The sequence below is a fragment of the Melospiza melodia genome, chromosome 9 (assembly GCF_035770615.1).
Source record: "Melospiza melodia melodia isolate bMelMel2 chromosome 9, bMelMel2.pri, whole genome shotgun sequence".
Taxonomy (NCBI): domain Eukaryota; kingdom Metazoa; phylum Chordata; class Aves; order Passeriformes; family Passerellidae; genus Melospiza; species Melospiza melodia.
In genome coordinates this window covers 16,205,019-16,230,345 of record NC_086202.1, presented here as the reverse complement: position 1 = coordinate 16,230,345, position 25,327 = coordinate 16,205,019, and the positions used below count along the sequence as shown (strand labels likewise).

The following is a 25,327-nucleotide window of genomic DNA, read 5'->3' as shown; positions in this document are numbered from 1 at the left end:
ACATGCAGTTATCTTTTCTCTATTTCTTAAAGACACAGACAAACCACAGAGTATCCAAAGAGAGCTATAAAATTATTCCAGGCCTGAATAGTGAGACCCAGAGAAAGATATTTAGATCAGAAATCTGTAACTTTACTGAACTAAAGTGAAATTGAGAGGAGACTTGACTGTAGCAGATATGTAAGCACCTCCTAGCAGGGGAAATATATCAGATTTGAAATAATTAAATCCAGCAGAAAAAATTCATAACAAGAACAAATAGTTGGCCCTTGATGACAGACAAACTCACACTAGAAGTGCCACCCTTCTTTGCCTTGGAGTGTCAATGACCACTGGGAAAAGCAGTGCCTGTGGATGATAGTTCTCAGGCTTCCTCAGAAGGCTGTACAGCAGCACAGCTGCCTTTTGACTACTGAGCTTAGAACAGAGACAACTCAGAATGATGTCAGACCAGCTAAATGTCTCCACTGACACTAGGCTTTGCAATTCTGTGAGCTTTCTTACTTTCTCTAACAACATGCTGTTAGTGCCGTCCTGTTTTCAAATTTGATGTACCATCATCCATGCAATAACTAAACCTTTTTTCCTTCTCAAGATTTCTGAAATATTTTCCAATATTTGATGTTCAAAGCAAAGTTTTGGGTTTTGAAGGATCTGTTTCTTTTGAACAAAAAAAGTATAATATTTTGATGATTTGGAATCAAACAGAAATCCTAGCTCCTGACACAGTTCTAGTTCTATTTTTGCAAACAAGAATATGTTTTTCCTCTTGATGTCTTTTTTAGAGAAATTAATTCTATATATGCTTATGGAAAATACCTGAAGACTTCTCTCCCCAACACTGTCTTAGTATGCAAATTCTACCACCATCCTCAAGACAACCAGTACCTGAAGCAGCACCTCTTCTTTTTGTGCTCAATACAGATTTAAAAGTTTTGTTAGTAGCTATTAGGAGGTTTTATATTCAAATACTGTAGCTATGACCTATGTACCTAGACATGAACTATATGATTTAATCAGATTCCTGGTACTTCATGGCAATTACAGAACTGCGTATTATGAACACCTAAAGCCTAGAAGAAAATTCTACTTCTAAGGTTCTTTTTTTTTTTTTTTTTAATTTAAGACACTTCAACTTAAATAATAACAAAACTATTTCATGGTGCATTAAAGTTTAATACCCCAAATAAGTTCCTAAAATGTTAACTACAGTTTATCAGCAGCGTGCCTACACCAACACAAGAACAGAACTAACTCTTCTAAGCAAACAACACAAAAGCATTATTTTTAGGTATAGCTATTTTCAGAATCAAGTCCCAAAGATTAATGACTTTTCCAATTGGAATTCTTCTGAATTCCAACTTGAAACTTCTAGAAATTAATAAGAAGAGCAGTTTATTTGAAAAAACTGTATAATCATTTTTAGAATAAGTTACAAATATTTATGACACTTCATCCATGTTAAACAAATTTTTCACAGAATCACAGAACATGCTGAGCTGGAAAGGACCAGAAGGATCATCCAGCCCAACTCCTGGCTCTTCACAGGACCATTTTGCTATTTCTCTGCAGAACTTTGCAATTTAAATTTGAACAAGCAAATACAGGTGAACAGCTCCAGATAAAATGTACTCTAAAGCTAGGAGTAACATAATAAAAGGCATTTGAAGCAATAGCTTTTCCAGATTGAGAATTCTTTTTCTCCCCTCAAAGAAAAATGCTCTTATGGATGGGGCAAAGAGAGGAGACATAATGCAACAGAAGCAGATCTATCCCTTTCCTAGATCTCAACACTTACAAAGAAACATGAAAGTGTGCATGAAATCTGTCCCACAAAGTCCATGGCAAATGTAGACAAAAATATGTAATTACTGTAGAGTTGTGCAAAGCCCTTAAAATTAAGCTCAAGAAAAAAGTTAAAGGTACTTTTAGCAGCAAATTGTATCCTAGTTCTTCTACTATTGCTTTGAAATATTTTCAATTCGCTTTTGATAAATCTTCCTGGCATATTACTTATTTCTGAATTACTAAAATAGATAGCAATGCTTTTATATACATAACTAGTATTTCAAAAGCAAATACCTAAACATTTCAAAACTATGTCAATATGAATCCTCTTAAATAAAAGCTAAACCAATTATGCCCTAAGAAAAATCCTCATATCAGCTTAACTTTTAGAAAAATGTTTACGCCATTCCGCCTCAAATCAAAGCTAAAAGCATTACAAAACAGCCAAAGAGAAGAGTCTGAGCTGAAATTAACTAAAATAAATTTCACTCCCTTTCTTGTACTATTTCTAGTTATCTCAGAGTTGTTATCACTGACTGAATAGGCACACCAAAACCACCATTGTTTTGCAATTAATACAGATACACTTGATATCAGGGTGCTTTTTTCTGTGCTCTCTAAATCACTGAGGTGAGAATAACGGTGTTGACAACCAAGACAACCTTCCTACTGCAATGGGGTACTGCCGCTTGGAATGGTGAATGCTTGTCATAGCCTTTAGCTAACAGCCAGATTAGGGCAATGGGAGAGTTAGCACAGAAAGGACATTCCTTTCACAGAGTAAAATATTATGAACCTTCATTCAAGTTACAAATGCCACTTGAAAAAGATATGCAAATGGAGGGGTTTCTTTATGACCAGTTATGAGCAAAACATTGCTATTACATGCCGCTATGTGTACATGCCATTCAGAAAGGAAAAAAACCCATAAACTCCCTTAAGCAATCACGAAACAAAAACTGCTTACAAGTTATAAACTTGCATACTGATGATCCAGGAAGAAAAGCTCACTAAAGAAAAAGCAGCAGTGCATTTACATTCAAAAACATGTTATGAATGTGTAATGTTTGAGCAATTCATATGCTTTAGGAAAAAAAAACTTACCTTGTTCTAGTACTTCTTAAAGTACTGAAATTCATATTTTGTCCAGCAATTTTGCAACAGACACTTGTTTTTTTGTAGAATACAAAACAAAGGAATGTCCCACAACATAATTTAATAGTGAAATAGTTGCAATGTGAACCAAATAAATGCAAAGCAATTTTCCTAAATTATTTGAAATATTGCATACCATTTCAAACAAGTTGAAATACAAAATACACTGTTAAGACATTATTTCATATTGTTTAAATTAAATCCTTACTTCATTTTCCACCTAGAAACAGTTTTGTGTCCTTAAAGCACTATTATTAAATGCAGCCATTATAGCTCTAAAATAAGATTAGAAAACCGGCACCCAAGTTACTTCTCTGGAAACAAAACTATCACTTTGATTTAAATCCCTGTGCGTAATCAGAACAGCATACTACAGGTCACAGAAGGGCAAATCTTACCAGCACATGTGCCTTCCATTGAATCCTAGATTCCTCCTAAAATGCCAGAAGAGCAGGTACTTCAGTGCCCCAAAAAGTCTCCACGCTGCACTTGTCCAAACTAACAGTGAGGCAACAGCTGCTCAGTTTAAAGCTACAAACTGTGGCAAAATGCATAACTGACATGCCTTGTGTAAGCCATGAAGAAGACATGCATTTGGCTGGCTCACTGAAAGGTCAGGTTTCCCGCCTCCCCAGATAAAAGCTGAAACACTAGGATTCAAATGGAAGGAAGTTTAGAAATTAAGGATGAGCACACATCCTGCTAAGACTAAAAGCATTTGATTTTGACAGCAGAGTTATAAACAAGAGTCATTTTATTTCTGCTGGATTTTTGTCTTTAAATATATTAAGAAATAAGTTACCCTACACTCAGGCTTTTGTACAAGTTATATTTATATCAATGTTGTTTAAACAGGCCAAAAGTAATAAATGGAATTACTTCTGTTTTAGGAAACTTCATCTGAAGCATTACAAAAACCACAATGTGTGTTTCTTTATTAGCAAATGCCCTACCTTTACAGCTATTATGCTCTCTGCACTAACAACTCTAGTAAAAGGCAATAGCATTAACTTTAATGGGACAAAGGGCTATGACTTAGGCAACCATCCAAAAAATTTTATTTGAGAGGCAAAGTAGAGAAAAACCTCCCTGAAGCTTCCAGAAATGTGATTAACCTTGAAGAAATTACAAATAGGGGGAATTAAAAAGACAGCATAGCCCTCAGATTGCATCTATGTCCAGAAAGCCAGCAGAAACCAAACCCTGCCTTCATCCCATAGCCAGTATCTGTCTCTGGCACTTTTATCACTTCTTTTCTTCATTCTAACCTAACCCTTGCCTACACACAGTTTACACCACTTTTACAAGCAGCAGGACTACATCACTGAAAAGTTAGTTATGAAATTTGCTAGAATACACAAGACTGAAAACCAATATGCTGCCACAAGAAAGCTTTCTCCATTTCCCCAGGAAGTCTGAGAGAGGTCTGTGCAGAGCTGGAACGCGAGCAGTACACTCAGAGACACTTTGTTTATATGGTGAATATACGTCTTGTCTGAAAAATCTCTGCTGAAGGAAGGACCATGGGACCTGGCCAACACACCATTATTTTTTCATTGACAACACAAGCATATTCTTTCTTAATTGGAAGAATGACGATTTAGTGTTGTTTCCAACTTCCAGATGGAAACTAGGACACTTAGATTTTCAAAAAAATCATGTTATATATGAAAACATAAGGATGCACATGGAGATGCAATAGAAAACTTTAAAAATAATTTTATTTATAAATATAAATTTTATTAATGCTATCTCACTACAAATATATAAAATGAGCCATCAAATTAAGCATTTCGCATCATTATAGGCTCAATTACTAAAGTATTTTTCACTAGTTATAAAAGCAAATATCTGAAAGCCCAAAGGAAAAAAAATTGAATGTCTTTGATCTGCTAAGTGGACTGCACATTATTTCTTCAACTATAGCAAAAAAATTCTGTCTGGACAAATAGAACACCATTATCCTACAAAACTGAATTTTCTCTTCTAGTTTGTTTCCTAAAACCAAAGCTTCAAGAGATGACTTTTGAGTCATCTTGTTTCTTGAGTCCTTGGGGTTTTCTGCTCATGACTGACATGCTAACATAAACATACTGAAAAAGTTCCATTCTACACTTTAAAAGTTCCCATGGACACTACTTTTACAAGGTCCATTCAAACATATGTTCAGACCTTTGAAATAATAAACAATAATAGGCAGTTCAGGGATTAACCATCTGCACTCAGAATCCCTTTTCATTTTTCTCTGAAGAGTAGTTGTCATAAAAAATTAATAAATTTGAGTTTAAAACTAACATCACTTTGCACAAACTTCTGCTCTCTCAGCCTTCATCTACAGACATCAGCATGTCCTTTACTACCTTCCTCACAACAAACCTCTAACAACAGACTCATTCTATGTATTTAAACCCTTTTGTTTTTCTTTTAGTGGAAATAATAGCTATAGACTCCCAAGAAAAATATTGCTATAAGCTGAGACTCAGATAGAGAGGTTAAGGGATCAGACAGGTTAAAGGATCAGTTTGTGAGTGTACCCAAACTCTCACACAGTATTACTGAAAATCTATGTACAAGCAGCTGAAATTCTGTTGTTTCTTAATTGCTTAGCCCTGTACACAGATTAGGATATCCAGATCCATACAGACATGTACCAGGAGTATGATACCTATTATATCCAAATGTGCAATTTTACACATGAAAATATTTTTAATTCTTTTAATAAGATTATTTACAGTGGTTAATTTCAACCTTCTGCCTGGTTCAATTATGTGTCTATCTTGCAATACTATGCCTTACTGACCCTGGAAAGAAGACTGTAAGGATAAGACAAGCTATGCCGACAGAACTTAAATCTTTGTGCCTATGATGTATTAAACAGGTTGGATTGAAGGAAGTTTTTCGCTAAATTAATGTTGTCAAGGATCCTCATTAAGGCCTTCTCCCACTAACCTTTGTGTGTCCCTTTGATTGCAGCCCAATCTGGCTGCAATTAGGGCTGGCCAAAGGGTGAGACAGGTCCAGGAGACTGACCTCAGTGATCTTTCCCTTCTGCCAGTTTGCAGGGACAATCACTGTAGCCAGCTCCAGACGGACCCACGTGTCCCTACACTTACAGCTGTCCTCCAAAATCTTTCTCCTCCTTCCTGGTGTCTCAGCCTTGATCTGTGCTTCCTGCCTTCTTTCTGTTCCTAACCAGATGACCTGCACTTGTTCCTGCTATTCCTAACCTACATCCTGGAGGCAACACAGCAGGCATGAAATCCTCTTTTCCTGACTCACACCCTTGCCTCAGGCCACATTATCTACGTACAGACTGACCTGTCTCCAGTGTCTGATTTCCTCTCCTATAGTGCACTGACACATCTCACCACAGACTGTCGCCCTAAGACACATTTTGTCTTTTCAGGTCTCAATTTCAGCTTGTTTGGCTTTATCTCTCATTCTATATGGTTTTAACCTTTGGGCACAACATACACAAACACACACACAACCCACCAGCTAAATTATGCTGGTCTTTCTAAATCTATGTACATCAAGCTTGTTATCACCCATGACTCTGACATATAGCTATCAGACAACTGCCCTAACTAGAGGGATTCTGGAATTTTCCCAATATTGCAACAATACACTTTGTGCAAAGGATACAAGAAACAGCAGTGGGAAAAGCCACAGAGATTTGGGCACCTGTTTGCTGCGCAGTCTTGCAGATGGCAAAGTCTGATTACAAAAAAAAGGGAAATCACTAAATTCTGAAGGATGAACAAAGCAGGTTTTCTTAAGATCATTGCAGTCTGTCTCCACATTCATCACAAATTACTTCCCTTAAGTTCTTGGTCAAAACTGCTATTGTCTGTCTAACAAGTCTTGTTGAGCTTTCTCTAGAAGATGTAGTCTGATTTATATCACAGAGTGGCATCAGACTTACCCATTTTAGAAGACTCTAAAGTGAAAATAGTACTGATAAGAAATGTGTTTGCAGTCTGCTCCATCTTCAGACACCTCTTTCTAACTGTCCTCCCCTTTCTCTTAGATTACAAACAGAACTAAATTGGGGGGGGGGAAGTGTACGTTTCTTTCAAATGATAATTCTATCAAATGTAAAGTACAAACATTTTCACATACTTTAGTTCCTTCTTTAAGAAAGACACAACTTTTTTCACTTTCTGCATAAAAATGTCAACACCATATGAACTATGACAATGACTGGCCCTTCAAATATGATTCCAGTGGAAGTTCTGGCCCATTCACAACTATGAGCAAATTTCTATGACAATCAATTTGTAAGACACAGAGCAGGCTGAGAAGCAGGGTTTCCTTTCTACAGGAAAAAAGACCTGGCTTCAATCCAAATCCCATTGAAAGACACACTTGAAATTTTTACTAACCAAAAACTGAGTTACATACAGAGGTACTAAAACAGCTCAGCATAAATGTCTTCAGTGTTCATATGTGAAAATTATGTTCTCTGTAAGAACGAAGATGCTGACAAGGATGTGAATGTCACTGAGCAGCTGTGGGAACTCCAGGCATCTGTGGTTCCCGGGAGCAGTCTCAGACTATCCCTGTGCTAGCGGGAGCAGAGTGGCAGCCCCTCAGTCGGGAGCCTGAGAGCCCTGAGAGCCATCTGAGAGCAGGGCTTGCAGGAGCTCTGCTCCAGGCCCCAGACATGACTCTCCTACACAGCAGGCCCTACTTGAGTTTCTGAAAACTCTTCAGTCCCAGATCCACGTGACTGGGAATTCTGGCTTAGAAGGTCTGGTATGTTTGGAAGCCTTCTGTGGAACTAACAACAGTGGCTGATCTGCCCACAAAACCATCCCAGCCCTGGGGACTCGGAGCATTTAAGGTCCTTAGCTACCAAGCAAAACCTTAGAAAGTATTCCCTGGAGTTGGACTGCTTGTGACTGCAAGGTTCATTGCTCAGGTCACTCAGTAACCCCTGAAGGACTGAGCACAAAGAACTGACGAAGTGCTTGGTGCTAGGGAGACACAAACCCAGGAGGGTATCCCAGTATTAGGGACTTCCTGCTCGCAGGATCCCTATTTCCCGGGCAGATATTACATAAAAGTTCTAACTAAAGAGAGAATTGATTTTTTGAGAAGTCCTCTTTTTGAACCATGAATGCACTCCCCATTAAAGTAATGGGCTCCTCTTTAAACACACTGTGCAAGGGAGTGCTGAACTTTGTCTCTAAAAATTGCAAACATTTTGAAAGTAGTGGAATGCTGTCTAGTTCAGAAAAGGTTTCCAAACACAAATTCAATAGCCCTTGAGATATTTTCAAGACTTCATTATATAGATTGGTTCTATTAAGCAAATTTACTTCTGCTTTGGAAGCTTTTTAAGAATTGTCTTGATAATCATGTGAAGTGCAGTAATATTTACTCTTTAGTTGACAACCAATTTGGAGTTACAATGCCTGTCTTCCCAAGAAGTCATTGTATGTGACAGAGCCCTGCTTTCATGGAAAGGGCTAAAACACCTGCCTGCTGACTGCAGGTGTTGAATTACTTCTTTATTTTGCTTTGCTTGCACACACAGCTTTTACTTTATCTATTAAACTCTCTTCAACTGAATTTTTCAATGAATTTTTGCACTGTCACCCTTATGATTCTCTTCCCATCTCATTCTAGGGGAGTGAGGGGCAGCAAGGTGCTATCTACTAGGGTTAAACAACAGCAGCTATTAAACCACAACACCATCAATATCTTCCCTTTTCAATGCCTGCAAACAACTAGTGAGTGAAGTGTTCCCATGACATTCTGTATCCTGAGATAAATACTCCATTGCATTTGATGACAGAGTTATTGATGTGAATTAAAATTTCTCAGGTTTAGATGAGGTTAGCTTATTGAGGTTAAATTCAGCAATACAGAGGATGCTGGACAGATGAAAATAACCTTCTTATCAATCTGTATAGACAGGACAATTTCTCAAAAGGTACACACCCATGAATGATGACCAGAGCTCTGAATTCAGAATACAGCTGGGTTCCCCGCTAATGTAAATGACTTGGTCACATCACTAGGTAACACTCCATATAAATGTTTTAGAGAGGACTCTTAAAATTTCTCTGATATAATACATCATCACAATATAAATGAACAGGAAGCTTCCACATCCAGAAAATTTCAATATCCTAGAGCTGCAGCACACCTCTTCCTCACCAGAGATCAGCACAGTAAATCATGCCTAGACCACTACAGTAAATCCAGTCTCTACTCTCTACACAGGCTATCAGTGGAATTGCAAACTGAGTTCAAAATCTTGAACTAGTTTTTAATGTCTTACATCTTTTGGCTCAGAATCCAACAACATACATCACGTAATACTGTCACCATAGATACCCCCAAACTAGTGCAAAGTGTGCTGGTACATGGAGTACACAAAGCACACAAGAGCACTCACTAGCTGAAGCTCCATAAAAAGATGTAGCCACATCAGCAGCTTGGTGGGACTGAGCTAACTATTGCTGCTGCTTCAGTTTCAGAACTCAGCTCTGAAGCACATGGCTCAGCTCTTCTAATCTTGATTTCCAAGCTATCGCAGGACTGTTCCTGTCTATTTTTCTAAAGCACTCATCTCCCCAGAACAAATAAAACCAAACAAAATAAAATGGAAAACCCTACCAAAATTGGCTGCTATACTGTACATATCTGTCTCTCACAGAGGATGGTACATGAAGCTTAGTAATGTTACTAAAGGCACTACTGAAATTCATTCACATGCTACAAGTTTGCCATCTAATGTCATTCATAGAATATTTCAGTGCTTCTCTCTACCCTTTGATTCACCTAGAATTAAAACAAGAAAGGGCCGCTTCTTGGGATAAAAATAAGACAGCCATATATGACCACAAACTATACCATTATTTGTATGTTAGAAATGAAGTCAGTATCTGTGTTAGTTAAGGAACTGCACTGGTTTTGCACTTATTTTGTCATATTTCTGTAAAATTTTGGGCAAGCCATAATACCCACATGCATCACTCCCACCACGGTATGACAGAGATAGTACATCCTTTTGTTATGGTTTATCAGATGATGACAGATCTCCAAATTCTTGAGTAACTTATGAAATATTCTAGGCATGAATTAAAAATTAATCAATAATGTAAGTACTGCTCTGTACAAAACCATATTTTAAAGCACAGAATTTGTACCAAGAAGGCTTTGTTTAGCTTCCAAAACAGACTAAACTAAATCACATTAAGGATTTTATTACATACGAAGACGATCAGCATGGAAGTTTAGTATGCAACATCCATTTTCCAACAGGCACTTTCCACACACAGAGCACCCACGTTATTTGAAATGATCCATTACTATACAACGATGATGGACCCAAGAGAAGACCAAATATAAACCAGTAATGAAGCCTACATGCTTCACAATACAGTGCTATGCTGACAGCTACTTGTACAATGACAACAATAATCACCAAGTAGAGCATACACTCCTTTCTCTAGTTCTGAACCAAGTCAGCCCATGCACAGGAGCACTTGGTAAATGCGAAATACTACACATGGAAACACCCTAAAAACAATGGCTTAGGCATTAAATTTGGATGCAGGCAGAAAAGATTCTAACAAGAAAAAAACCTGAAACATTTTTTAATACAAGTCTTTCCAGTTTAGTTGCATTTTTACTTTATTAAACTAAGATAGCTATTTATATAATGACTGCAAAGGAAAATATTTGAAAACAAAAAATCTTTTTTATCTGTATTCATAATTTTGCAAGTCATTCTATACTTTAAGTGGACAGAGATAAAAGAAAATCTTCATTACCTTTAAGCATTGTTCTTCCAGTTGATCCTCCGAAGATATTTAACAGACCACTTCTTGCTCCTAATGATGTAGTTGCTTCTAGTAAAGCACCAGTTACATAGTTAGAGAGTGCAGTCCTCTGAGAAGTGGCACGATATTGACAGTAAGCACCTGTTACACATGGTTTTACACAAAAACCATCTCCTTTGTATATACAGTCTGTAACAGATGTTGGGAGCTTCCTCAGAAGATGAGGAATAAATTCAAAAATATCTTCTGCTCCTTCCTCCTCTTCTCTCACTGTACTGAAGATCTGTGAAGAATGCAAAAGCATGCACTGTTAGTTCACTTGCTTAGAATAACATACTGAATATAAAACAATTCCAAATGACCACGACTTCTTGTGAAGTTCAATGACCTGCAGTATCTACTTATCCAAAACTGGTTTGTTAGAATTTTGGGTCAGGCTCCCAAACAGGATCTTTAAGTAAGAAGTCATTCTGGCCTTCAATCTATGTTTAAAAGCATTCTAAAGAAAACCATTAGACTAAAAAAACTGCACATCAATACACCTCATCAACATTTAAAATACTGAATATGAATAAAATTGTTTATAATACTATTAGACCTGTTGTACTTCCAGAAAACCTTAGAGATATCAGTAGCAGAAAAAAACAGATCAACTTAGGGTTGGCACTTTTTCTTGCTGAGTAGGAGGGGTTTTGCAAACAGAGATGGTTTTAAACACTCTGAACCCTCCTTCAAAATGTTCACATTTATTGCATTACTTCCAGCCTACGCACAGGTCCTCTATCTTATATTGGTTTAGTACTCTTTCTCCAATATTTGTGATAACACACTAATGAACTTCAGTCTGTGGCTTAGCAACTAAGTAATGTTTGCTTATTTAAAAGAGTCTAATGATCAAAGCAAGAATCTGGAAGAAATCTCTTCATTTAGTATACAAGGGGAGACTTGATTCTTTGCATTCTTCCATGCTGACTTACTGATTAACATTAATAATTTGTTTCAATGATCTGTGCTTCTTAATTACAAAGTGTAAACTAAAAATTAACACAGGGAAAGGTCAGCATAACTGCCACCAGGACAGGTGCTGAGACAATTTTCATGAGATTGATCCCACCAGTCAAAGATGTGCAGAAGAAACAAGCTGATGGCTTCATGACAGTTTTTTTCAATTAGCGCCTTGTGCCTTGTTGCCATCCTTTCCCACATATAAACAAAATACAGCTATCCATCAGCATGGCAAAGCTGCAGCCAGCCCTACAAAGCAAGCACAGGTGCTCAGTCAAATGATAACAAGCTGTTTGCACAGCCTGTGCACACCACATGTCAGAGGCACCGACACCCTGCCCACGGGACACACACGTGCCCAGCCACGGATCCAGGGAGGGAAGTGGCTCCCAGCACAGGGATCTCACACCCATCACTTCTGCCCCAAGCCTGGCATTCACCCTGCCAGGTCAGTGAGGAAGGATCCAACCGCCTGCTCCATGAGGGATCTGACCCTCCACTAACAGAAGAGGCGAACAATGATGTGGTTCCTTCATCTGTGTAAACAAATTGCAGAAAATCAATTACAATTTAATCTATTAAGTAGAAATTTGTTATTTTAGCTTTAATTTTTGTAATAACCACCTTTGGGGGGAAACAGTAAAATTTTATATTAAAAATATAATAATTAATTAACTAGTAATGTAAGTCAATGATCTGAAAAAGACCACTGACATATTTATTAAGATAAAAAAAGAAACTTTCACATGTTGACAATGGTTATATATAGCTCAATCCCTTTAAAAGATACCTTCTGTGATGCACTGCACTACTCATGTACTACACTACAGCATGAAATGTTGTGGCACCTTTCTTTTTTCCCCTCTCCCTGCAGATTTTCCAAAATTTGTTTGGTGTGAGGTTTCTAGAAATATTACACCTGCATCTTTATCTTCTTTTCTTTGCTATCTGGCGGTTTCACAGACTTTTAGACTGTCAGTATAGACACATCACCACCTTAATTCAGAAAGAAAGTGTGTTTTTAAAGCATGCCATACCTGGATGGGATGTGTATAGATCTTTTATTTAGCTACCTGTCTAAAAGTACCTTTTCAAAAGGTGTACTGTGAAATAGTAAACCTTTGGACTATGAGTGTGTTACACATAGTAGACATAATTAGTCTTTTTAGTTTGTTTTAAAAAAATATTTAGTTAATGAATATAATTTAACTTCTCAAAACTGCAGTTACCATCCAAAATATTTTTAAAATTGGGTTCTGCAACTTATAAAGGCATGTTCTGTTGCCTACACAACTAAAATTTCTTTCAGCTGCCAAAGCAAAGAAACCATTTGTTGACAGAAATAGGCGACAGTGTTTTGCCAGAGAGATTATACATGGAATAATGGTGTTAATCTCTTCTGTGTAAAGTAGACTTTGGGGCACTAGCTGTCTCCAAAGACTTTGCACATCACATAACATTTTCAACTTCTGTTTGTTTTGATGTGTTAAAGTTCTGAGCGTGTTACTTCTGCTGCACACATATGAGGTTACGAAAAAATACAGACTTACAATGTGTATACTTGTCAGCCCCTGTAAAGAACTGAAACAATCAGAATAGCAACAAATCCCTCAGGTACCTGATAGGTAAAACCACCTTTCAGAGAGATTGCACCAGACAATCGGGAAACTTAATCCTGCCTGGGAGACAAAGAAGTTTATTCCAAGCCAGAGCTTACAATTCATCCTGGCAGAATCCAGATCCTATTGATCCATGCCACTAACAAAGAATGATTAATGTAATTAAAAATGAATGTGAATCAAAAAGAGTAAGATGCAGCACTGAACTGAAAGATACACATCAAGAAAACCAAGCCTCACTTTTGCCTTACATATTAAATTAAAGATTTCAAAACCATCTGCAGTCTGATGTTGCCATGCCTCACTTACTGCATACAAAACAGTAACTCAAAAGAAACTCAGGACAGTATCTGACTCTGAAAGTGTTGCAATACTAAACACTCTGTAATGAACACACAACACTTTTAAAATAAGAAACAAGATGAAACCAGAAACTCCATGTACTAATACACCAGCATTCCAATAAAAGTATACTATGGCTTAAAAAGCTTTTCACTTTCTTTTCTTTTTTAAGGAGATTTTAATAGTAAGTAAAAAGAAAATAAAAATTACTTGCAACATACAATATTTCTGATTTCTAGTAGAGAAAATTGTCCTCCAACTCAAAAATCAAAATTAGCATTAAAATAAAGATTAAATTCAGAGAGAATTCCATCCTTGCAGCTTTACAACCAAGTCCATACTTGGAAAATGCACGGAAACAAAATAGAATATTCACCTCTTAATAATGTATGCAATAAATCATCAAAACTTTACTTTTAAAAGCCCCTCAGTTTTGCTTCTAGTAACTTAAAATGGTATCTTCAAGTTAACTTATTGATAACCTTCAGGCAATAAAAGTTTCCTACAGTGACAACAGATGTATTTTGCTAAGATATTAAAAATCTCTTTAAAAATAACTATAAGAACAAGCAACTTATGCTAGCCTTGAAATTATTCCTTAGTTTTCTCCTGCAATCTTTTCTTTCCTGTTTAATCATCACAGAATTGCAAATTGCAATATGTCCTTTTCTCCACAACATTACTATAGCTTTACTGTGTAGAAATGGCAGAAACCCAAAGACCGCAGCAGCTTAATGTCCAGTTTATGACACATATTCCCCCAAAATGAAGCTGGAGTTCATGGGTACTGCTGTACTGGAAATATCAGATATAGCAGTTCATAAAAAATAATTGCAATTTCTTACTTAAATTCACATGTATCTCTCACTGTAATCTTTTTTTGTTTCTCTTTTCATATTTTGTCTGCCTCAGGTATTTAGTTTAGAACTTGGAAGCATACTATCATATTGTCAAATATCTAGCTGCTGCTGTGCTTTTGAAACCCAGAAACTGGAATTATGAGCTGACTAAAAACATCCCATTTATTAGGCAGCAGAATATGTACAGAAGAATATGTGTACCCAAGAATTTCACTGCAAAGAATAGTAATGAAAAAAAGAATAGTAATGAAAAATTATGCTTATTGCTACTACACTGTAAAAATATGACACAAAAGGGTAATGAGGTTTTAATGCATCTGTCCAAACACTCTCTAAACACATCTATCAAGATATCCTGAATGATCAAGATTAAATACTGAAATGTAGGAGGTGTGTGCATGTGTTCAGTTGGTACGACACATTTCAGTCTGATTTCCTGGCTGTTCACCTACAGGGCACTTCTGTGATGGAGGATGCTGACAGCAGCCTGCCTTCATTTGTTGCACACTTTTAAAGCATTTTAAGATGTCATAGTGGTATATTAGCAAGTAATAACTCTCAGGACAGTATGTGTTGAAGATCATTTAAACATCTCCTTTGAAAACACAAAGGTTTCACAGAACATACAAGCCTAAACACAATTAACAACACAGGAAACGCTGCTCTTTTCAAATTTGTTCTGTTCCAAGAAAAATTACATTAAAGTGAGGAAATTCTGTGGGTGATTTTTCATTTTGGCCTTGCAGATTTTTCAGAAGAAAACCCTTACTAAAATTGGTCAAATGAAGCTAACAGTGGTCTCTTGGAAGTCATGACCAAGGACCATTCCAATTGTGTTTACATGTATTTATTCTATCATTTATTTACTTATCATTCTATCATGTATCTATTCCATCATTATATCATTTATATATTGGACATATATAGCATGGAATACAAGCACAGTCTGCTATGCAAAAGAACACCTTTGTCTGAAGGAAACTAATATGCAAGGTGAACTTGGGTGAATGAGGCATCAATGCAGAATTGGTCAATATTTCAGTTTTATGTCTTCCAAAATGGTACTCCAGCACAATGTAAAAAACAGGTACTACTGATAGTTAATTTTCTGAAACACACTGGATTTTCTCAGCTTTATCTCATTCAGGTTATGACCATACCCCCACTCATCAGTTCATGACATTTCAAGATCATTGCTAAAGTACAAATATTTAATTCAAGGTCTTTCTAAAATATGAATTGTCTTGTAACAATTTCTGATTATGTATCAGAAATTGTTACGTATCAATTATAAGAACTGATGTATCAATTACAAGAACTGAAATACATTAAACACCGAATGCATTTTTTGTTATCCTTAGAATAGTGTATATGTTTGTCTTTCTCCCTACTGTGTACATGACACTCTCAAGAGGACATGCCAGAGGCCACATCTCAAACAGCTGTGCAGGTTGTTCAAAGCCGAGGGATTTTACTGTGTTTGACAAAGAGGATGCTGAAAACAGCAGAAAGGTCTGCTCTGTCAGGACTATTTCTCAGCTCTGTTCACTGGCAAGTCTTGTTCACTTCAGCAATCGAATACGTGAGGTCTTCAGAAATCCTTTCAAGAAACTGGACATTTTGATAAGTGGCTTTCAGTGTTTGGAGTACAAAAGTCAGACATTTGGACTGTTAGAACACTAACTTCTTGGTGGTACTCAGCAGCCTGTAACCAAATAAGCACACACCAGGACAACTGATGAAATTTTTGGCTATGTGTCTAACTGAGTTCTGGTATTTACAAGAACAAGCAGGGCAAGGTTTATGATAAAACCTGTGGTCAACGAAATTTCATTCCCAACTTATTATTCCAGATGAAGTGGATGAATGCAATCACTCAATTGTGAGCTCTTCTAAATTGTAGCACCACTGAGATTTGTGAGAGACTCTTGACTGTCCAGCCCAGCAGGAGATGAAACACCATTTCCATTCCAAATCCTCTGTAACAGCTACTAAGAAGAAAGCTCTACCCTACCTGAAACCAGGGCAACTACCTCACCCAAGCTTCTCTGATCTGTTGTTTGTCATGACACTCTATTGCAGTTTCTCCCTGCAGCAAACACAAAGACAACTATCTGGCAGTTTTGCAAGCTGGCATCAAACTCACAGATCCTCTCCCAACATCTCATGATCCAACATTTTTGGCTAACAGGCAACATTCTCAAAGTACAAACAGCCGTCCCAGATTAAAATAAAATGCAATCAAATAAAGCGTTACATATTATGATGCCTTTCTTCATACTCAACAGCTTTTGGAAATGTATTTGAACATCACCCTTCAGGTGGCTTTGCAAGCCAGCAATTGTCCCACCAAGCAGAACTGACAGAATCAGCGGTGGCACTTGCATCCTAGCCTGCCTGCAGCTTCACCAACAGGAGAACAAGAACTACCACCACCTGAAGGTTTTGCTGAAACACAGCCATTTGGTACAGGTTTGCAGATGTGCTTAAGAAATAGCAGTAAAGGGCTATTTTGATAAATAATCAGCAAGAAAACTAGAGCTATAAATACATATTCACAGTGAAATATATGCAATTCAGCAAAAATGGAAAGAATTGCACGGAGTATGAGTATTGTCTATATCTTAACTTGCTCATATCTTGCTTTCTATGTTTTTTCACATGGTGTTAAAATGGAATAACTTCCCTGCTGAGATGCCAGTTTTTGTAATGGAAAAGTTCCTTAAAGTATCCCTAGACTGCTGAAACAGTGTACTGTATTTTAAAAAATAAGAAAAAAACAAAAGAGGATACAGTGTCATGGTATAATCTGAAGTGTACTTCATAACATACAAGGAATGCTATATTGTCTTCACCTTCTCCTTATAGTAGGAATAAATCTCCCAATTGAAACAGAAGCTGCCCTCCCTGGGTTAGGGCAGATACAACTTGCAGAGAAGGTGCATGCATTGGAGCCTGTCCAGTCCCCTTACACACCTGAAGGAAAGAACAGATCACAGGAAAGCAATAAAAGGCTTCAGGCATCTCTTCATCATAGGAGTCAATGCTTTTTCCAGCATACTCACATAGCTTTTCCAATGTTCAGTGATGCAGTCACTGTGGGAGACCCAGATATTTTCCTTTCCTGCAAATGATCTTCAGGTTCCAGCAATTTAGAAGAAACCCTTCCAGCAGCTGTCTTGCCAATATCCTTTCTGCAATGTCTGCTCTCAAAAACCCTTCCAACTTTTGTGCTCTCTTCAAGGATGAGGAAGATGCTGACAGAACGTCAGCACAGAGCACAAGACAACAGTATTGGGCTACAGAGCAACAATGCTCACTTACTCAACAGCAAATTCTGTTGAGTATTCAGTTCTACACAGTAAGCTGTAAATGGGCAATGTGGCCCAGAGCAGCAGAGGACACACAGAAAACAGATGAGCTGACCCTGGGAACATGGAAATCAGTGTCAGTGGCAGCTGGAAGGCTGCCAAAAGAGCGATCAAGCACAGATGTGCCCAAACACTAATATTCATTAAGTGATGTTCTGTGAACTTTCTACAGCTTCGATTGCAATTACAGAATGTGCATTACCTCACCAGCCAATATTTTTTATGAATTGCATCCTGTTAAGGATGAGATAATTTCAAGAACAGAAACAGAATTTAATGAGGATCAAACTATCTTGCGCAGGCAATAATCCTTAAGTACAGTTCAACATTATTCAGAAATATTAATAGCCACCCCTACTCAGTTCTGGTATCTGACAAGCACCTTTAGTGGAGAATTTTTTTCATTCCTTATCATCAGGAAATGATGACACAGTTTTAAAAAAAATTAATTTGACATTTGGATTTATGAACAGAAATTGTAACAGAAGATTGAAACTTCGAACAAGTCATCATTTTTACTTCTGATAAAAACTTGGTTGCTATTACTTACTTATTTTCCATTTCTGTAAGGTAACAGTATTAAATAGCCCTTTCCAAAGGAAAGATGAACTTCACAGATTTAGAAGACAGAAAAAACAGTGTGATCTAATTAAGATACAGATTTAAAACAGTACCTCCACTCCGAGAAAGTCCTACTTTTCATGGCAGGTATTATAATTTAGATTCAAATAACTACTAAGAAGAATCAACTTAAGATATAAAACAGAGGCTGCTAAAAGGCATTAATTGCAATTTGGAAGTTTTTACATAAACACTTGAAATTTCAAGTTGATTACAGAGAAAATGAAAGGATGACACAGAACCCAAAACAGGAGTTCTTCACATCACTTTTCAGCAATGTGAAACAATGCCCTTGCCACTGAGAGAAACCTCTGTAATCTTAGCTAGGAAAAGCCAAAATATCATTTCCGGCGGAATCAGTTATTTACAACTCTGTTGGTACAAGTGTGTATGTGAAAAAATATATAGTTATTAATTGTTTTATTACTAAGTTCACTTCCTAACTGAGTTTTAAATATTTTTAAATTTTTTTTAGTACTTTGCAACTTATAACTTTTAAATGTTTTCTGTTCTACCCTTGTCAATTCTACATGCAGCCAGTATTCGTTTTATTTCCTGAGTGTTTATTTACTTCCTCCAAACTTTCACCAACAACATAATTTATGAAAAAATGGCTGCCTTAGTAACTAAATAAATTAAATTACTCTTTTAAATAAACATCTGCGTAATCTCCATCTAACTAATGCACACCTTGGAGTTTTTTTATTGAAAAGCTGATAGTTTTACTAGCCTGAAGTGGATCATGTCTTTGAATACCTGAGCATGTGGACTGGAATTTCTTGGGTTATTAGCTTATTACCTACTATGTTTTAAACATAAAAGTATAAGTACCACACACATAAGCACTGTTCAAAAATATATTTTAATAATGACTTTTGATATACCTTACTGATGGAAAAAAAGCATTCATATAAAACTTCACAGGTATGTTATAAAAAGTATTTAAAACAAGAGGATGATTAGCAGGTTGAATTTTTGATTCTGAAGTTTTGGCGTAGCTATGTACATTATCTAAAATAGGCGAATTAGGCTTAAAACTCTCAGAAAGACAGAAACAATTCACTCAAATAATTTAGATGTTAGAATATTAAATGTGTCATGATGAAACAATTTCAATTCAGGACAGGTTAATATTTTCATTTTTAAATTCCTCCTTTCATCATAGTAGAAAGGTCTTTGGTAGTCAAACCATAAAGGATGGTGCTATTACAATGGATCACTGCATCTTCCAAATGTCCCACTTTTTTTTTTTTAACCTATTATTCTGTATGTAGAGCAATAGCAAGTCTAGATTTTCTCTAAAAAACAAACAAAAACTCCAGACACGCATCAGATACAGGCAGAAATCTCTATGGGTTTGTACCTTAATATCAACTGTATTCTTCCCATTTGAGGAAAGGCTTCCACAGAACTCACACATTTAAAAATAGCTGCATTCCCACTCATGTGAACTGATTATTTAAACAACTTTGAAAGATGAGCTTAGTGGCATAGTCCTGATCTATAAACTGACAATAAGGTTTGGGAGTAACATACAGTAGAGAAAAAAAACCACTTAAGAGATCTCCTGTCAACATGATCATCTTAGAATCAAACAGAAAAACCTAAAAATTATGGCTGTTGAAGACCATATCTCACCATCCCTTACAAGTTTGGTTTCTCATCCTCTTTCTCCAATCTCATCTATTTCTCAAAGTTCACTATAGCTGCTTATGCCGAACTCTGGCCTTAAGTGTTCTTTAAAAATATTTTGTTAATATGTATACTTATAACTGATTCAGAAACCACACAGTCTGTTCCATTCCCATGTCTCTCATATTAAAATTCATAAGATAGCCAGTGGCAAGGGTTAAAGGTCATAGAGCTGGCTAATTCTGTTTTTAAAGAGTAATGCTGCATCCCTGTAAGTAGACAAAACTGCTCAGAATTGCTTAAGATCTCAAGCTCAGAGTAAATATGCCAAAGCTCAGACACAAAGTACATGTAATAAACCTGCCTTTCTAATTATACGATCACTATTTCTATTTGCATCAAAAAGGGTTCATAATGGGATTTTATTGTACTTTACATTCTGGACTTACATTGAAAGGTGGATCTCAGCCCATCTATCAGAAACAGTCTATAGTTCAGATATGTAGAAAGAAACCTAAGGATTGAATAAATGTAAAGTGCAATAGAACCTTGCTGTATCACAAAATACTTTTATTTATAACCAATTTTAACTGATATTACAGTAAAAGATTGGTAGGCAGATTACTACAGCTGTGAAGTTTATGCATCCTACCCATGGCATACAGCTAATAAAAGAGCACGTTTTCCTTAGCACAGGAAATCTAGTTCTCATTTTCTAATTTTATAGACACTGAATCCATGCTTATTTGTTTGCTTCTACTTCAGCTGTTGGGTTCATAGGGTCACATGAATAATTATAAGATTATTTTGGATAGTACTTTGGGGCCAGGAAATTCTCAGAGTTTTCATGACTGAATTGTTTGATAGACTTTTAGGTCAGGATACAGAACATGATTTCATGAAACAAAATAACTCTGTTCTATAAAGAGGCATTTTCCACTTTAAGGTTTTTTTTAAAAATTACCCAGAAATAGAAAAGGCAAAATTCCTTGCCCAAAGTCACAAGAGAATATTGATATTTCAAACTTAACCTTGAAATTACATGTTTAATCATAATTTACTGATAAAAAGTGAGTCTTCATTCATCATTGTTCACAATGAACATTTAACAACAACCCTACAAAAAGATAAGAATAAAAAAGGGCTATCCTGTAAATTTTTAGAATATAAATTTCAGCTAAAACTAAGCGATCACAATGATCCATCATGGTACAATGCAGCAATTCTCCTTATGTTGCTTTCTTGGATCAAGAAGGCAGTACCTTTAACACTATTCATCTTCCCTGGTCATTAGCTGCTAAGGAAGACTGCACTGCATCTGTAAGTGTACAAAAGCTACACATGTGAAGACACTGTGAACTAATATACAGTGCAGCAACTTAAAAAAATAACTTCCTGTTTTCCTTGTTGCCAGCTCAGCTGGGTGTTCACCTGTTAACTTTAAATAACTGTTCTAGAGAACACCATACATTCAATTTTCACATCATATTTCTATTTTATGAAACAATTTTGATGACAGATACCGAATACACACTAATAGCCATACATACATAAAGACAACTGTATACTGGAATCAAACAATCTATGGCAGTAATTGTCACTGAAAGAGTTTTTAATTGTCATCCAAATCTGCTAAAATGATGCAAGGGTGGTAACATTGTTATTAAGTTAAAATTGATGCTGTCTCCAAAGGGAGCTTTGGAAGCCAAGTCCAAGATCTAAACATGGGGCATTGATTCATTAATTATATTTTCAGTTCAGTTTAACTGGACTGAAAATCACAAATAGATAATCTAAATCTAAAGTTCTGCAATTTTCAAAAATTCTAATTCCTTCATCAAATTTAAAACATGTTTTTTAAGATAAATATTCTTGTTTTAAGAGAATGAGTATGAGTGAAAAAGTGGAGTGACTGAACAAGGGAGGAGGAATAAGAGCACAGTAGTTCAGTATTTAAATTACACTTTTTAATTGTTGATGAAGTTTCTGCAGGATCAGAGTGTATGTTCTCCCTTCTTTTCCCATTGGAGTGGAATGTCACTGGAGGCTTGATTTTCAGAATTTAAGGCATCTGGCTTAAGACCAGATGAACAAAAATATTTTAAACTAACTTTCCTTATTCTCTGGGGATTGTTACAGACCCAGGGACTAGAGTTTAGTCATCCATGAGATTTATTTTGCTTTAGCATTAGCTTCAACTAAACTTTGTATATACAACAGCTTCCTTACCAAAATTCATAGCCACTCTGCTCAGTGTAATCATTTTTATAAATTGCAATTATATTACACTGAATTACATGTATAAGTGACCTGTGTGTATGCTTAGCCTCACAAAATGAAGGATAAAACCTAGATTCCTATTACAAGCTTCTCTTTAATACTATCACACCAGTTCTGAAAACATTTTGACTTATTTATCTATAAGTACATGAGCCAAATTTAGGATTCTTTAAAATTCAAAAGCTTCACCTTAATGAGAAATAGTGCTCTTTAACAGCTTTGGGAGAGCTGAGTACAGATTTGTTTTGAATTAACTGCAGCAAGTTTTCATGTACATAACAAACTATTCATGTACTTGAGGGAGGAAAATTTGTAATGGATGTTTTAGTTAACTATGAAGCAAAAAATGGTTGTTTGCTCTTGTTTTAAATAATTATCATAGAGAGACAAAAAAACGTAGAAAGCATTGTATGTTTCCATGAAACTCTAGCAGTAGCTTAACATTTTACTCAAATCCCAAATACTTCCAACTTGACGAGTACATTCTTAAGATCTTTAGAGGGCAGTTTTGTCACAGCATCATCATTCTGAGAATAAGCAGGAAGACTTGTTCAAACAGCGCTACGATAAAAACTGAAGGTGACATCAGGGACAAAAAACCCCAGAAAACCAGTACTTTATAAAGATTAGATAGATCTAATGGATCTTTATTGTAGAACAGAATAAACAAGGAGAGATAATTTCCAGGCTCCTATCTTCTCAGAACCACATCAAGGACAATCTATTCCGTAGAGGGAAAAGTTTACATATGCTTTTTATAACAGAAATCTCATCAAATGCCAAATCTACATTAAATATGTAAACCTATTGCAATACTGGCACTGCAAAGGGCAACTGCATGGTGCAAAAAAGTAATTTCCATCTGTACTTCTAAAACCTATTTTCAAACTCAGTCTTTATATTCCATAAGTTACTCTACAAACTGTACTAACACATCCTTCTATAATGAAATCTGCTTATGAAGACGTAAAGACCACATGAAAATAAACTGATGCAATGATGGAGGTCTAGCTACTTATGAAAATGGAAGATGTAAAGCTTGGGCACTAGTTTGGTTTTATTAAAATGACTGATACAGAAAAGACGCTGGCTGAGAGTCATGTCCCCTCTCTAAATTAATAGAAAGGTAAGAAAGAATAAAGATGGCAACAAATACAATTCCATAAACTAAGAATGGGCTTGCTAACTGCTCCTTCAATATATGCTTGACACATGTGTGACTGTAAGTCAGCATTTTGTCCAGTCATTCTTTTTTTTAATCTTCTGACTGGCTGACTGTGTATTTTATTCACTTACAGGACATTAGTGCCCTAGACTTACTAATATATCAGCAAAAGCCCATATTTACATGCTACTTAGTAATATGGTAATTTAGTAAAATGCCCTATCTGTATAATCCACAACTCACCTTTTTATCACTGTGTACACACTTTAAAACAGGAACTTTTATCTTCCTATGCATTTATTCTGCTTCTTGGAGAGTAGGTCCCACAACCTAATGCTGCCAAACATTATCATGGTATATACGATTTAACATATTTTTAATGTGTCAACCTTTAGTTCCCCTTTGTGTTATGATTTTGTAGCAGCACAAAAAAAAATTAATATTTGGACACGTTACTTAAAACCTCAAAGCTCTGTCATAATCTTCCCAGGTCATTTTATTTGAACACAACCAAACTACAAGGTATCAGAAAAGTAAAACTCCTGCTATTTAAGTGAAAGTAAGAAAAGTTGTCACAGAGATACAAAGTTTGTGTTCATTAACTGTAACCATCACAACTTATTCTTGCTAATCATGAGAGCTTACGTACAAAAAAGAACAGTATTGTGTTATTTTTCACAAGCAGGTACTTGGATCCCCTCATAAACCAACCTACACAATAAATTGTTTCTCAAGTCAAAAGCACTGTTCAGTTTAAATTCCTGAAACATATTACTTTACTGGAAGACTAGTCCAGTACATTTAAACATTAGACAATTTCCAAGTTTTATAGACTATTTAAAAGTACAATATATGTTTGAGAAAATGAAACAATTCTCTATCATCACTAGTGGGTAGTGTAATTTTAGCTTCACATGCACGACAGGAAAATAAGACAAAACCAAATTTTTAGCATTTATAAAAATATCCATAATAATCAAATGTCATCCTGAGTGCATTTCTACTGAACAGTTTTGTATTGATTACACTGGGTGAAGCGATAGCTACAGATTTTTTTCCATTTATATTTTACTACATGTTCAAAAAAACAAGTCTTACATACTTTGCTTATGATTTCAATATTCTTTACTAAAAAATATCCAGTATTTTCTATAAATCCTATTGTACATGCAATATTTCTTCATCAAGTCACAGTAAGATTCCGAAATTCATTGGGGGGTTTAATGTCAACTTCATTAATGGCATCTAAGTATTTTATCAAAACAATAAAGTAAGGAAAATAAATATATGTAATTAATATTTACATTATTTACAGAGTTAGAACCCAATACTATGCAAAAAAGTAGACTTTGTAACTTTATGTGCTAAAATTCTGGCTTTACAATCAATTAAACACAGTAAGCTAGTAAACATTCACATTCAGTATCCCTATTTAAAATAAAAAGGAAACAACACAGACTCTTCAAAATTACTAACTGTTTACAACAACAGGATAAGTACTGACTGAAAAGAAAGTTGTTCCAGAAAGAAATGGCTTGCTTAATAAAGCAAGAATATATTTTTCTCCAGCACTACATTCTTCGTTCTGACGAAGGAAAGCTTTCCTATTATCCCTGGAGTAAGAAAAACTTTTTAACAGTTAATATTACACGAACCATACCTTTTTCCCTTGTGTTTCACCATATCCATA

The 25,327-nt window shown here is 35.9% G+C and overlaps 1 protein-coding gene across 2 annotated transcripts in view; it reads right to left on the bottom strand.

Moving 5' to 3' along the window:
- The window catches only part of PLCE1 (phospholipase C epsilon 1), a 138,795-nt gene that overhangs the window by 65,426 nt on the left and 48,042 nt on the right, over nucleotides 1-25,327 (bottom strand). For both annotated transcript variants that reach the window (XM_063163514.1, XM_063163515.1), the window contains exon 3: nucleotides 10,734-11,025. In XM_063163514.1, the coding sequence (XP_063019584.1) occupies nucleotides 10,734-11,025 (292 nt within the window). The remainder of the gene's footprint in view (nucleotides 1-10,733; nucleotides 11,026-25,327) is intronic.